General features: G+C 36.8%; 1 protein-coding gene across 2 annotated transcripts in view; it reads left to right on the forward strand.

Annotated features, from left to right (window-relative positions):
• Nucleotides 1-12738, forward strand: part of FAM169A (family with sequence similarity 169 member A) — a 39670-nt gene extending 26932 nt beyond the window's left edge. For both annotated transcript variants that reach the window (XM_027634959.1, XM_027634956.1), the window contains exons 9-13: nt 1634-1688; nt 2057-2195; nt 4683-4848; nt 5682-5888; nt 6650-12738. In XM_027634959.1, the coding sequence (XP_027490760.1) occupies nt 1634-1688; nt 2057-2195; nt 4683-4848; nt 5682-5888; nt 6650-7183 (1101 nt within the window). In that variant the 3' untranslated portion in view covers nt 7184-12738. The remainder of the gene's footprint in view (nt 1-1633; nt 1689-2056; nt 2196-4682; nt 4849-5681; nt 5889-6649) is intronic.
• The last annotated feature ends 135 nt before the right edge of the window (nt 12739-12873 follow it).

Genomic DNA, 12873 nt, shown 5'->3' on the forward strand with positions numbered 1-12873 from the left:
TTCTGAGGCCACACAGAATGTGAATGACAAGAATCTGTAGCTCCAAATACCATGGGCATGGATGTGCTTCAGGACTGTCTGTAGTAGTGACATGACCATGCTTTCATAGAAGTCAATGCTTTAATTAAAAATGGGAAATAATGGCTAAATTAATACTCTCAGCTACTAAGATCTAAAGTTAGATTTGGAATGTAAGTCAAATATCCCTTTTCCTAGTTGAGAAAATTAATATTTTCCAAAGCAAAACTGACAGAAAAGTGTTGATGTTTTCATCTCTCAATAATCAGAAGCTGTCTTTCATTCGTAACAGTTTCTGAAGCATCACTTCTGAGTTCTAGAGTCAGATTCCAATAATAATCATATCAGCAAAATGATCTAATAAAATGCATGATTTGGTTGTAGAGTTATATGGATATACTTGGAGAAAATAAGAGAGCGATAGTAGTTCCTATGATTTTTATCGCTGTGAGATAAGAACTAGCCCTTGTCTCTTGGCTCCAAATCCTCATAGTTTGGTAGAATTGCTGGCATCTCTATAGTTGACATCTGCAGTATTTATAAGCAGTTCTGCAATGATTTGAAAACTGATGGACCACCAACGAAAATAAAACTTCCCACCTTCCCCCAAACCATGAAAAAACATACCCCAGCTTTCACTTTCACCTTTCACTTAGTGCTCCCTATTTCGTGTGTTTTGATGCTAGAATAATTTGTTATTAGCTTACAAATTCTTATGTATTTAAAACTCACTTGAAACTATTTCAAATAGCAGAATGTAGACTTGTCCACTTTTTGCTGGCCTTCTTGCGTGGTACTGGAAGTGAGGCTGGAAGAGTGAACCAGCATGCCAGTTCCAGATTATTTCCAGCAGCTAAGAAAGAGCAATGTGCATAACTACATTTTAATGTGGACAGCTTGTACCCACTTCACTAAGTGCTGAATCCTCAGCTAACTTGCAGAAAAAAAATCCAAGTGTTGGGATGGTGTGGAAGAATGAGAGACAAAAGAGCTCTAGGGAGAGGGAACTCTGACCTAAGCAGACTCTTGGGCTGACTACGCATGTAACCTGCATTACTGCTGATCACTAATTTCTCTTTTTCTTGTCACATCTCTTTTTTTTTTTAACATAGGCTGCCATATTCTGTTTCATGTCATGACAAAAATAAAACTGTAGAATATAATAGTAGTATAAAAATAAAACTTTGCAGTTAAATTTTGCCACCTACTGTATTGTAGTCCCTTGGGTTCATGAAGAAAGGGGGAACAAACAGTAAAAGAATTCTAGCATTTAATTATGTGTACATTTATGATAAACAGAATTGCTAAAGAAAAAAACTTGGCAGTATTGTTTATAATGAGAGGTCACTTTCAAGTCTTATCTTCTATGTCGAGAATGGAAGTAAAACACAGAAAAATTAGTCATACATGACATAAAGATAATTCTAAAAAAATTAAGATTTGTTGAGAGATAAGACACTTAGATATAAATTAAGAATTATTGTAGCTGCTGTTCCATGGGATCATTACAATGAAGTAGTGATCTAGAAAGATGTAACCATAGGTAGGAAGATGAAGGTATTTTAGTCAATTCAGAAAATTTTGGAATAACATTAGCTTTGCTTTTGCTTTACAGGCTAACTCGCAAAAAGGTAAAGAATCAACAGCTGTCCATGCAAGCACATCTGAAGGTAAAAATAGCCTTCATTATCAGTATTGCAGTTAATGTAGATCAGTAGTTTTACAGGCTCTTACGGCTTTCCATCATCCTATAATGATCTGTAAAGTGTATAAAAACACTTTCCTCTAAGTGTTTAAAAATGCTTTCCTCTAAGGTGCTGAGGCTCAACTCATAAACCCTCTAGAGGAAATTAGATAAAACTGTTATGCAGCTTGATAAAGGTATTATTCAGAAAAAAAGTACCATAATGAAATGCTGTTTTAGTTGGACTCAGTTTCTTTAATGAACTATTGGGGGTGGAGAAATTATATGCAGATCTTAAACTGAATTTGTTCAATTGAATTTATTTTGGGGTTTTTTTGGTGTTTTTCTTCCAAGAGCCTTACACAAGTCATGTTCCTGTCTGGACGCGAAGTGGTCAATTAAAACGTCAGGGTATAAATAAACATAGACAGCAACCTGGATCTGAAACTTCCAAAGGAGATGACGAAAATGCTCTTCCTGCGTCCAAAAGCAGGTACCAGAAGCCTGGATCGTACTGATTTCTTATTCTGTTGCTTGGGCAGTCACAAACTGCATCAGTGTCTCAGAGTATCCTACTGGTATTTCTGCTGCTTACTTCCTATCTAACTTGCTTGATTTTAAAATTACTGAAAGTAAAGTGTGATGTAAGAAAGAAAAGTGAGGCATCATCTGAAAAAGTGACTGCAGCAAAGTGTAGTATTTCTGAAAGCTCAGCAGATACTAGAAATAAGAAGTATAGAAATAGAAGTAAGAAAACAGTGAGGGCTGTGGCTGTTCTGTTACAACTGAGTCTGCGCAATGGTAAAAATATCTGTATTCATACAGCACAGTTTCTTGTGATAATGTAACTGGACTTGTATCCACAATGCTGTGTGTGGTCTTTGAAGAAGTGTCCCTTCCTGACTTCTTGTTATGGTGGATGTTGCAGTAAAATGAAGTCTGACTGTTTATTTTAGGAGTTGATTATTACTTGTCACTTAATAACAAGGATTATAAGAAACAGTATTTCTTCAGATAAAGCTCTTTGTTTATATAAAATTTTAAACCATTATATCTAATCTTACATCCTGAAAAAAAAACATCTCCAGTTTTAAAGTTGTTATCCTGTGGAATAATTGTCAAATGTGGATGTGAAGAGTAGTGTGGCTTGTGTGCCTTAACAGTTCTTACAGTACAGGGCTTGGAGTACTAATTTGCACTGGCTTCCATCTGGAAAGCAAAACTGTGTCTATTTGAGTAAATAAATAGCCTCCTCTTCCCTTACAGGCACACTGCCCACCCCAGCCTGCTCCATGTGTCTCTCCCTGTCATTCTTTTCCAGAGAAACCCACTGCAACCCTGGAAACCTCTTTTGAAGAACCTGAAGACAACCTGATTATTTTCTAGGAAATCACTTAAACTTGTTCCATTAGGTTTCTTCAAACAAAATTAGTTGTGGGTTTTTTTATGTTAAGTTGAAGTCTTCAGCTAGACACAGCCTTATTTTTGCGTTTAAACTACTCTGTGGTACTACAGATGCTGTATTGCTGTGCTGCATTGTCAGTGGGCTGCCCTAAGCTGGTTCAAAGAGGCTAAAATGACACTGTTCAATGCTGCCACAGCTTGAGTAATGCTTTTACCTGTTACCACTAATATTTGGTTAGTGGTATGTGAGAGGATTAGCCTTATATTCAATATTAAGCCAGTGAGGTGCTGCTGCTCCTTTGAACAAGATGTGTAATATGGAGGTTTTGAGCAGAGCTAAGGGGTAGTGTAAAGGCAACAGAATGGGATTTCAGCTTGGTTCTTTCTTTCCATGCACATCAGCAAGTGAAACAGGGTCTTCTGTTGGGGACCTTCCTATGGAGTGTCCTCATCTCAAGACTAGCATGTGGGCATAAAACCCCCCAATACTGCCTTTGCTATGAGATCACAAAGCAGACTCCTGCAAATCTATTGCATGTGCTTTTTTCTTTGTATGTGGTAGTTTCAGTTCATCTAAACTTTATCATCTCAAAAGTGAGAACTGAATATTTGAGTTAGTGTTACTACCCATCAGGTGCATCAGCATTTCATCTTTAGCTTTTATAATTCCATAATTTTAAACTGTTTCTACAGTGTGTGTAGGAGGGGTGGAAGCAGCTGCTGCTTTTCTTACCCCTTTGTGGCTTTTAAATATGTAATGTATTGCTACTTTCTAAATTTAAAATAATAAACTTAAAGAAATTTCTGACTTCTTTCCCATAAAATGGAAGTAAGATAGATATTATCATTTTATAATTGCCAAAGCAATTTTCCTACTGATGTGGGGGTTTTTTCCTAATGATGAGGAGTTAGGCATTTTTAGATGCCTTTAGTTTTCTTGATTCTCATGTCCTATGGCAAGCATGTGATACTGCACTTTATAAATGGTTGTAGTGGGTTGACCCTGGCTGAATGCCAGGTACTGACTAAAGCCGCTCTCTCACTCCTCTCTGCAACTAGATAGAGGAGAGAAAATACAACAAAGAGTTCATGAGCTGAGATAAGGACCAGGAGAGATCACTTACTGATCACCATCATGGGCAAAAGAGACTCAAAGTGGGGACATGAATTAAATTTGTTACTAACAGGATCAGAGCAGGAGAGTGAGAAGTAAAATAATCTTAAAAACACCCTCCCCTCACCCCTCTCACTCTGCTCTTATCTGGCTGCAATTTTCATCTATACAATAACTTCTTTTCCCCTTCTTAAATATCTTATCGCAGAGGTGATATCATTCCTGGTTGGCTCAGCCTTGGCCAGCAGTGGATCTGTCCTGGAGCCACTTGGCATTGGCTCTACTGGACATGGGGGAAGCTTCTGGCAGCTTATCACAGAAACCACCTCTGTAGATCCCCCACTACCAAAACCTGGCCACAGAAACCCAATACACTGGTTGTGAAAGAATTTCCCTGCTGAGATCACTAAAATTATGTATTAATCTAAAAGATTAAAAGATGTATCTTAATACCTGCTGCAGGCCGGAACTTCTTGCCCACACATCTGAAAGCTCTGAAGACTTGGTAGAAGTACCTAAGGTGGATACTGTTGAGAAGGATGAGGAAATAATTGTTGAAAATGAGGGCCAGTCTGTATTAGAAGCGGAGCTACATATATCACCCCCTGAGAAACAGAATGAGAAGGAGGTGAGCTGGATGTGATAGCAATAACAGTTTGGAATACAACTACAATTTCTTTTAAATATGGTCCTTGCCGCCTTGATCCATGTGACTATCAACTCTTTGATTTTTTGCACCAATGCTTCATTAAGAAATATATCTGAGAAGCTTACACTAATATAGAATTAGTTTCAGGGAATATTCCACTGTATCTATTTGGAACAATAGAGTTCATAGAATCTTTAATAAGGTGAATTTCTAGCTTGTCTAGCAACCTAATTTTCTTCATTGATTTCTCCTAATCAGAAATTCCAGAGAACTGGAGTAAGGTCAAGATCTGATCCAATATCACTAATTAAAAAAAAAAAAAATCTATGTGAAGAAGCCAATAGCTAGTCTGCTTCAGTGACTTCTCTTGGCTCTTTCTACTCGTCCCCTTAAAACTTGCTGGTTCTTTTATCTTCAACTTGTTAATAGCTTGAATTTAAATCTCTGAGTACCCTTTGTGCCTAGCAATGCCTCCAAGGTTTTATGTTCTTACTCATGGGTGAGAAAGTCAATCTTATCTGGGTTCAAGGGATGACTTCAGCATGCATGCGAGATGCATAAAAACTGATTGGCTTGGCACCTAACAGTGTAAGCTATGTGGAAATTTAGTGCAGGTTACAACACCAAGCTACTAGTCTGGTTAAGATAGCTACAATGCATTAAGTTCTGCCTTCTTAGTACACATTTCTAGGTACCTGAGCTATCTGCTTCTCACATTAAACTGCAAATTTAGGTCACAGGATACACCCACTAGTGCTGGGGAACAATAGCTGGACATAATCTTGACTTAAAAATGTGATTTATTTTTTTAGGAAACTCCATCAGAACCTCTTAATGGTGAGGTAGCAGAAGAAACTGGTAAGACCTCACTTATGGCTGAAGAGGAAACAGCAAATGAAGTTCTGAGTGGCGAGTCAAAATTACAGTCTGAGAGTCAAGGAAAAGAACCCTTAACACTGTTTGTTCCATTAATCCTTGAGTCTCCAGCAAAATCTTCAGAAGACACTGTATCAGAAAAGGTGAGATAAATGAAACAAAATGTGAAGTAATTTTTCCTTTAGAGTGTATGTATCTTGCAGGTTTAGGGTTTTTTCTTTTAACAGATAGAAAGTAGCCCCTAACATGATGTGAAATTATTGGGAGAAGCAATTATTAGGCCAGATAATGTAAATCCATAATGACAATATACTAACATTTATGTTTCAGTATGCAGAATGGGGACATGTATACATGTGATAACCAAAAAGAAAGATATGTTTGCTACAGTTTGCCTTGGCAGTAATGAAACTGCTATTTCTCACTAAAATATTAGTTGGGTATGAGTGAAAAGCCACATCCTTATTTTGTCTAGCAATTCTTGCCTGATTAGGTGTACAAGTAATTAATTAGTGCTAAAATACCTTTCTAGAACACAGGTTTTACTGGGTTTTGTTTATAGTGCAAATGCAGATTGTTATATGCTAGCAAAAATAACTGTATTTATCTAAAGTATTTTTTTCACCTTGGGATTAATTTCAGAATGCTTTTACTGTGCCTGAGTACTCCTTTGAATAATTTGAAAATTGGAGAGTAACTCTGGTTACCAAATGCAAGTCACAAAATAGTCTGTTTCAAAAAGGAGGAAAGGACTGACTTATCGAATGTGCGTGTAGCATTAAAAAATGCTGAATGCCAAAGTGTCCTCTGAGGTCACTAGCTAAGGGCAATTGTTGTTCAGCCTCTTGTATCTTCAATTAATTGTCCTTTTGGTTGTTTTGGCACCCTTTCCCTCAACCTGCAGGTTTTAAATGAAAATGATTCAGAAGTGATGACTGAAGAAGTTACATCAGTAGAGAAGGAGGGCATTGGAGAACAGCAAGAATCTGAAAAGACCAACACTGAAAATGCATCTGCTTCAGCATCAAAGGAGGAGCTCTCTGACAATAGCCTGCCTAACTCTGTGGTAACTGAAGCAGCTGAAGAATCTCTTTCTGAAAACTTACCTGCCTCATTGGAAGTTCAAAATGAGGAAACAGGGCACAACTCACAGGAGGCCCCTGTTGCCTTGAGTCAGAGCTCTTTGATAGTGGTTGAACTTGAGGGTGTTTCTTTTCAGCAGCCTGCTGGACAGGAAGGACAGAAGAACCAGTTGGAAGAGCCCTCAGAAGAGTCTACAGAACAGACAGATCACTACACGCAGACAGTGGCAGAGCGGGCTGCTGACAGCAGCTCTGAGGAAGCAGAAATTGAGGTACCTGTTGTAGATCGGAGAAACTTGCGAAGAAAGGCCAAAGGCTATAAAGGTCCACCCAAGAAAAAAGGAAAGCCGGCTTAAAAATGAAATATTGATTGTTAATTCATCTATTTATAAGAAAGCTATTTTGTGTAAAACATTAGGGTGTAACTAAACCATATCAGGCACAGGACATGTGTGTTTAAAACTCTGCGTTCATCACCTTTTCTCAAGATTTAATTTTTAACCACTAGACATTGAACTCCTTCATAGTAAGAAAGTAAATAGCCAGTCTCCTCCCTTCATAAAGGATGCATGCTGAAGAAATACAGTTATGCTATCAAAGGGAACAGTTTGTGTATTTAAGGTGGCGGTCTTGGAAGAAAAATGCAGTGCGAAATCCTGGCCCTGTCAAGGTCCCTTAAATTCCCATAGATGGCCATGATACCAGACATCACTCCAGATACTGGTTTTTTTTTTTTTTAAATAACTTTGGGTTCTCTACTGTGGAGAGAAGCAGAGCAAGAAAAATCTTTCCTTGCTTCTTGTTCCCTTTCCAAAGGTTTTCTCATATGAGATTAAATGAATGTGAAATTCTGTCATTCTAGATCTCAAAATATACAAGGTGTAGCTCAGTAGATCAACACAACGTAAGCATTTATCTTTCATGTGAATCACTTGAAACAGCTAAGTCAGTAGAAACAGTGCAGTATCTGCCACAGCTGATTCTGGTAATGGATTTCTTGTGTGAAGATTGAGATGCCTATGCCGTAAACAATTTGTGGCTTCCAAAGCAAGCATTTTGATAAGCCTAAGTTTTTCCAGAGTGTATGGAGTGTAGACTACATATGGAATCATTTCAGCTGCCTTCCTAACTACTTGCATGTGTTGAGTGGATAGTTGATTACTTGTTGCATTACAGGAAAAGGATATGACAACTTTTGATCTTGTTTTGGTCTGAATGGAAGTGATTCTTTGTTTTTTCCAAATATTTTGCTAGTGCTGTGGGGTAACTATTAAAATGTTGTGTCTGCCAGATGTGCGACTCTTGAGAACACTGACATTTCAGATGGTTATGACATTCATTAGTGTGACTATTAGTGGGTGTTTCAGCAAATGCTTGTTTGCCAAACTTCCATGCCTTTACGAATGATGAGGTGATAGCTTGCAAATATTTCTGATTCCCACTTTCTTTTTCTAACCGGAGTGTAATTCCTAGGATGATAGCTTCCCAGTTCACAACTTTTCTTAAAAACAGGAACCAAACTCTGCTGTTTGCAGACGGAAATAAAACCAGACTTTCCATGCATATTTCCCTTCTGAGGTTCTCCTGACAAACCATATGTTTAACTTGTTACACATACCTAAGTTACTCCTTAGTTTGCTATGTGTTCCTTTCTAGTAAATGAAGCTCCTCTAATAATGAGTTAAAAACTCAAAAATAAAAGAACAATGATTCTAAGAATGGGAAATCACACACCACTTTTTGTCCTGCTTATATGCCTTTTCCAAGGTGAGTGAACTAGTCTTTCACAGTGTCTCAAAAATAGAGGTACAACTATTCAAGGTTCACCTGAATAGTTGCAGTGCTATCTTAACTTCTATCCTTTTATAAAGCTAATATAAGAATCTGGGTTTGGACTTTTATGCTTACAGAGTTTAACTCTATTTATAAGACATTTTAACTATATAAGATACATTCATGCTATTTCCTTTAGCTGATGAAATACCATGCTCCTTTTGAATCTGATAAGAGCAGCTTATAGAAAAAAAAAAATTTAAAAATATGTTTTAAAACTAAACTTTAAACTTTAAACCTAAACTTTAAACTTGGAGTGCATGAGATTACTGAGTTAAGTCTGAGTTTCTTAAACTATTGCATGTAGCTATGTCTTAGCCAAGTACATACAGGTACTCCTTATGAACTCCATCACTGAAAAATATTCAAGATATTTCCTGATTGTGTGCAAACATATTTAGGTGAACGTTAAGCATTTCTAAAACTTATGAAACTTTTTATATAAAGCATATAAGACAAAACTTTTGTTATCTTCTGTATGGTTTCTTTTTTACTGCTGAGATTAATTATATTTTAAAAGAGAAGTGGCTAGAAAACACATCTCTTGCATTGCTAAGAATTTGGGATTTGTGAGGACTGGTGGCCTAAAAAAACAGTGGTTGTATACAGTATATTGCAATTCATCTTCCATTTGTAGGGCAAGCTTTACTGAAGATGAATCTGCTGAGTCCTTCAATTGATACAAATATATCCATTTTCAAAAAGTTAAGGATTCTTTTCCTTATGAAAAGTGGGCTCCAGTTATTTCAGTTACTCCTAGGTGAATTTTTGATATCTGTGTTTATTGTTTATATTCCCAGTGAGGTTGGAAAACTGTTCAGGAGAAGGTAATTTCACTCACCTGGCTTTTACTTTACATGGCTAAGTTGGAATGATTTCAGTTAGATATTTGCATAGTAAGTACAGAAAAAAACCCCCACAACCAAAAAACCTCCCCCCCCAAAACAAAAACATAAGTATTACAACATTATGATATTAAGACAGTCTTGGTTTCTAATGAGAACAATCAAATTTCTGATCTCATTTCAGTGAGTCAGTTTTAAATACTGAACTTAAATTCACATATTTTAAGTATACTCTTGAGTGGATACTTCTGTAAATCTGGTGTACCTGGGATAATAGCTGATGGCCAGACTTTTACATACAGAATGTAGGCAGTTGGGGTGCAATTGGAAATTCAGATAACCAGCACAGTCTTGAAAAATGGACACTGTTCTAATTGTGATCACAGCAGTACTTTGAACCAAAGGCCACATTTTATAACAACTTCTTTGGCATCAATCATTCTGCAGTAAATACAGAGTAGGAAAATCAAATACTGACTTTATTGTTTTTATGGCTGTACTGATTGTCCCACTGGATCAGTAGTTCAGTAGCCTATGCATTCTGTTAAATTTATAAAAGGGAACATGTCTGACTACTGTATTGATTGGAGCGTTTTATCTTGGGAAAAACGGTTTCTAAGCTTGGAAAATTTTTTTTGTCTATTAACTGTCTTATTACCATCAAACTCTTAAATAATTTTTAAGATCCTATTGCACCAGCAACAAATGATTAAAACATCAACTTTATACACATTTGTAACAAATGTTATTACAACACGCTGTAGAACTAAGTGGGTATAGTGAAAGCAAGCAGTATTATTTTAGAGCTTTATTTAGGCTAGGAATGGAGCTTAAAGAACATTTTGTGACTTCAGCCTTGCACTTAAATGCTAAATGGTTTTGTACTTGAATCCAACATTTGTTCAAATGTCTGTCTTGTACTGCTTCTTGCACATTCTCTCTTGGTCAGTTTTAATTTCATGCAGAATTCTTGTTTGCTGTTCTCCTGTTCCATAACCTTTTACATGAAAATGTATACATCTTACTTCAAAAGAGTTTTAACTTATTTTAGATTATGTTTGACCTCGGTTTGCTGCTTTTTTGTATCATTTCATGTGTAGATTTCAGTAATCAAATCAATCATTTACAATGTCATTGACACGACTTACACAACAAATAGGTCTAAGTTTCAGCTTCCCTGCTCTAAGTGACTGTTCTAAAACACTATTTCCAAGGGGATATACTTCTAAATTTATTTTCACAGATGTGGTGTTAGATGTTTTTTAAACTAGTGATACTGTGTTTATAAATCTTATGAAAGATATCTTACTATTGCATAGTATTGTACCTTAGTCTTGTTAGTGTTAATATTTCCTTTTTTTAGTACTGCCTTGGCTGCTTTTGAAATGTTTGAAGTAGTAATTAAACTATTATTTTGTGATTTTTTTTACTTCTGCTTGGTTTTTAGTATTTGAGTCCTTTCTGCTATACAGGAAGCACATTTTAAAGTGGTTCAGTTCACTGGAACTATTACTTTACAATCTGTCTGCTACAAAAGAGTTCTAAAACATCAAAGGTTATTAATTGAAAAATCTTTCATCAGTTAAACCAGTTTTCTGTAATTAGCTTATGCAACAGACTTTTTTTTTAAAGTAGCAGAATAGGCTCTTCTGTATGTTACAGTGTGGATTCTGCTGTTTATATCAGTTATGCAAGATGATGTAAACTTAGCAGTTATTAATGGAGTTTGCTATAGACAACCAACTAGAAATGCTGTAATGCACTCCTACAGTGTAGTACATTAAAATGCCTTAAGAGCAGTAATTGTTGAGCCAACAAGTCATGTGTAGGTGTCAGTAATCAAACTGGTCATTTACAATGTCATTGACATGACTTTACACATAGCAACAAATTGGTCAAAGCTTCCCTGCTTTAAGTGACTATTCTAAAATACTATTTCCAAGGGGATATACTTCTAAATCTATTTTCACACATGTGGTGTTAGATGTTTTCTAAACTAGTGATACTGTGTTTATAAATCTTATGAAAGATGTGTTACTTTTTTAGTATATAAATATATTTATAGCATAAAATGTAGTAAAGTTTTTCAAGACAGATGTAGAAAATTATTCTGTTCATGTTGTTAATGTCCAGTAAAGGGTAAAGCAACAAGAACTTAAATGGAGGGTTATCTGTTCTGACAAAATGCCCTCTCTTCAAGCAAATAACTTACTGGCTTGTGACTCTCTCTTATTTTCAAATCACTTGTCATTTACACAAAGTAAAAATCATAGTAAGTTACTAAGTCTAGATGAGGGCAGTGTGTTAAATTAATTAAACAGTTTGTAACAGAAGGCTCTGTGGTATAGTCAAACTACTGCTTCTATGAGATTATATAAGAGAAGTTATGATGACAATATACAGGCAGCTAGCTTGACTTCCTGACCAGAGTTCCAAATCTGAAACATGACTGAGGAGCATCTGTGATAGAAGAGGCTGAGAGCTGCAATTGTTCTGCCTGAAGAAAAGAACGCTCAGGAAGGTCTTACATTGTGTACAAATACCTGGTGGGGAGGTGGGTGTATGTCATGAATGATTCTTTAGGTTGCCTAAATAATCACTGTCAAAGGTATTAACAAAAGCAGGTTTAATATAAATTTGCAAAAGCATGATTTAACAAAGTTTGTTGGTGAGATTTGCTCTATTACTTACTAGATAGATGAAGCATACAAAGGAAAATAGAATCAATCTGAAGTTATTTACAGAGATTGAAGATGCCAATGAGTAAGGGAGATGCTCCTGTTGAGTTATGAGGTTCAGAGAGGACTCCGTTGCTTCTATATATGCATAGAAGATAAGGATTGTTGGTAATAGCACACTGTGAGAAAGAACAGGATGTGGCTGGAGATGGGGGCATATCGAGGTAGGGCAGCACTTTTCCAGGAAAAACGTCCTTGTTCTGGCTCCTGGGAGTAAGCACAACACAGTACAGAGCAGGTGCAGGAAAATGGCTGACCTACCCCCGTGGCTCCACAAAGCCTGGGTGCACATGTGCCACAGGACGTAGACACCCAGTCAGCTGCAGCAATGCTCGCAATCCCTCCCTCCCTTCCTAATTCATCTCTCTCTCTGTGTCTCTCTCCTCATTTTCAACTTTTCCTTTATCCAAAACCACTGGTGTGTGCTTATACTAGGTCTGGGACTAGCGTGCTAACTGTGTAATTTACCAATAAAACTTCATAAGCTTTTGTGGACACTCTGACTTTTGTCATTCCTTTCAACCACAAGCACGTATGAATCTTGGGTGCTCCCCTCCCTTTAAGGGTGGGATGCCACAGCTTTCTAAACTCCTTATGGAGTGTGACTGAGTCCAGTCTTAGTTCCAGACT

The sequence above is a fragment of the Corapipo altera genome, unplaced genomic scaffold (assembly GCF_003945725.1).
Source record: "Corapipo altera isolate COAL_440 unplaced genomic scaffold, ASM394572v1 61411, whole genome shotgun sequence".
NCBI lineage: Eukaryota > Metazoa > Chordata > Aves > Passeriformes > Pipridae > Corapipo > Corapipo altera.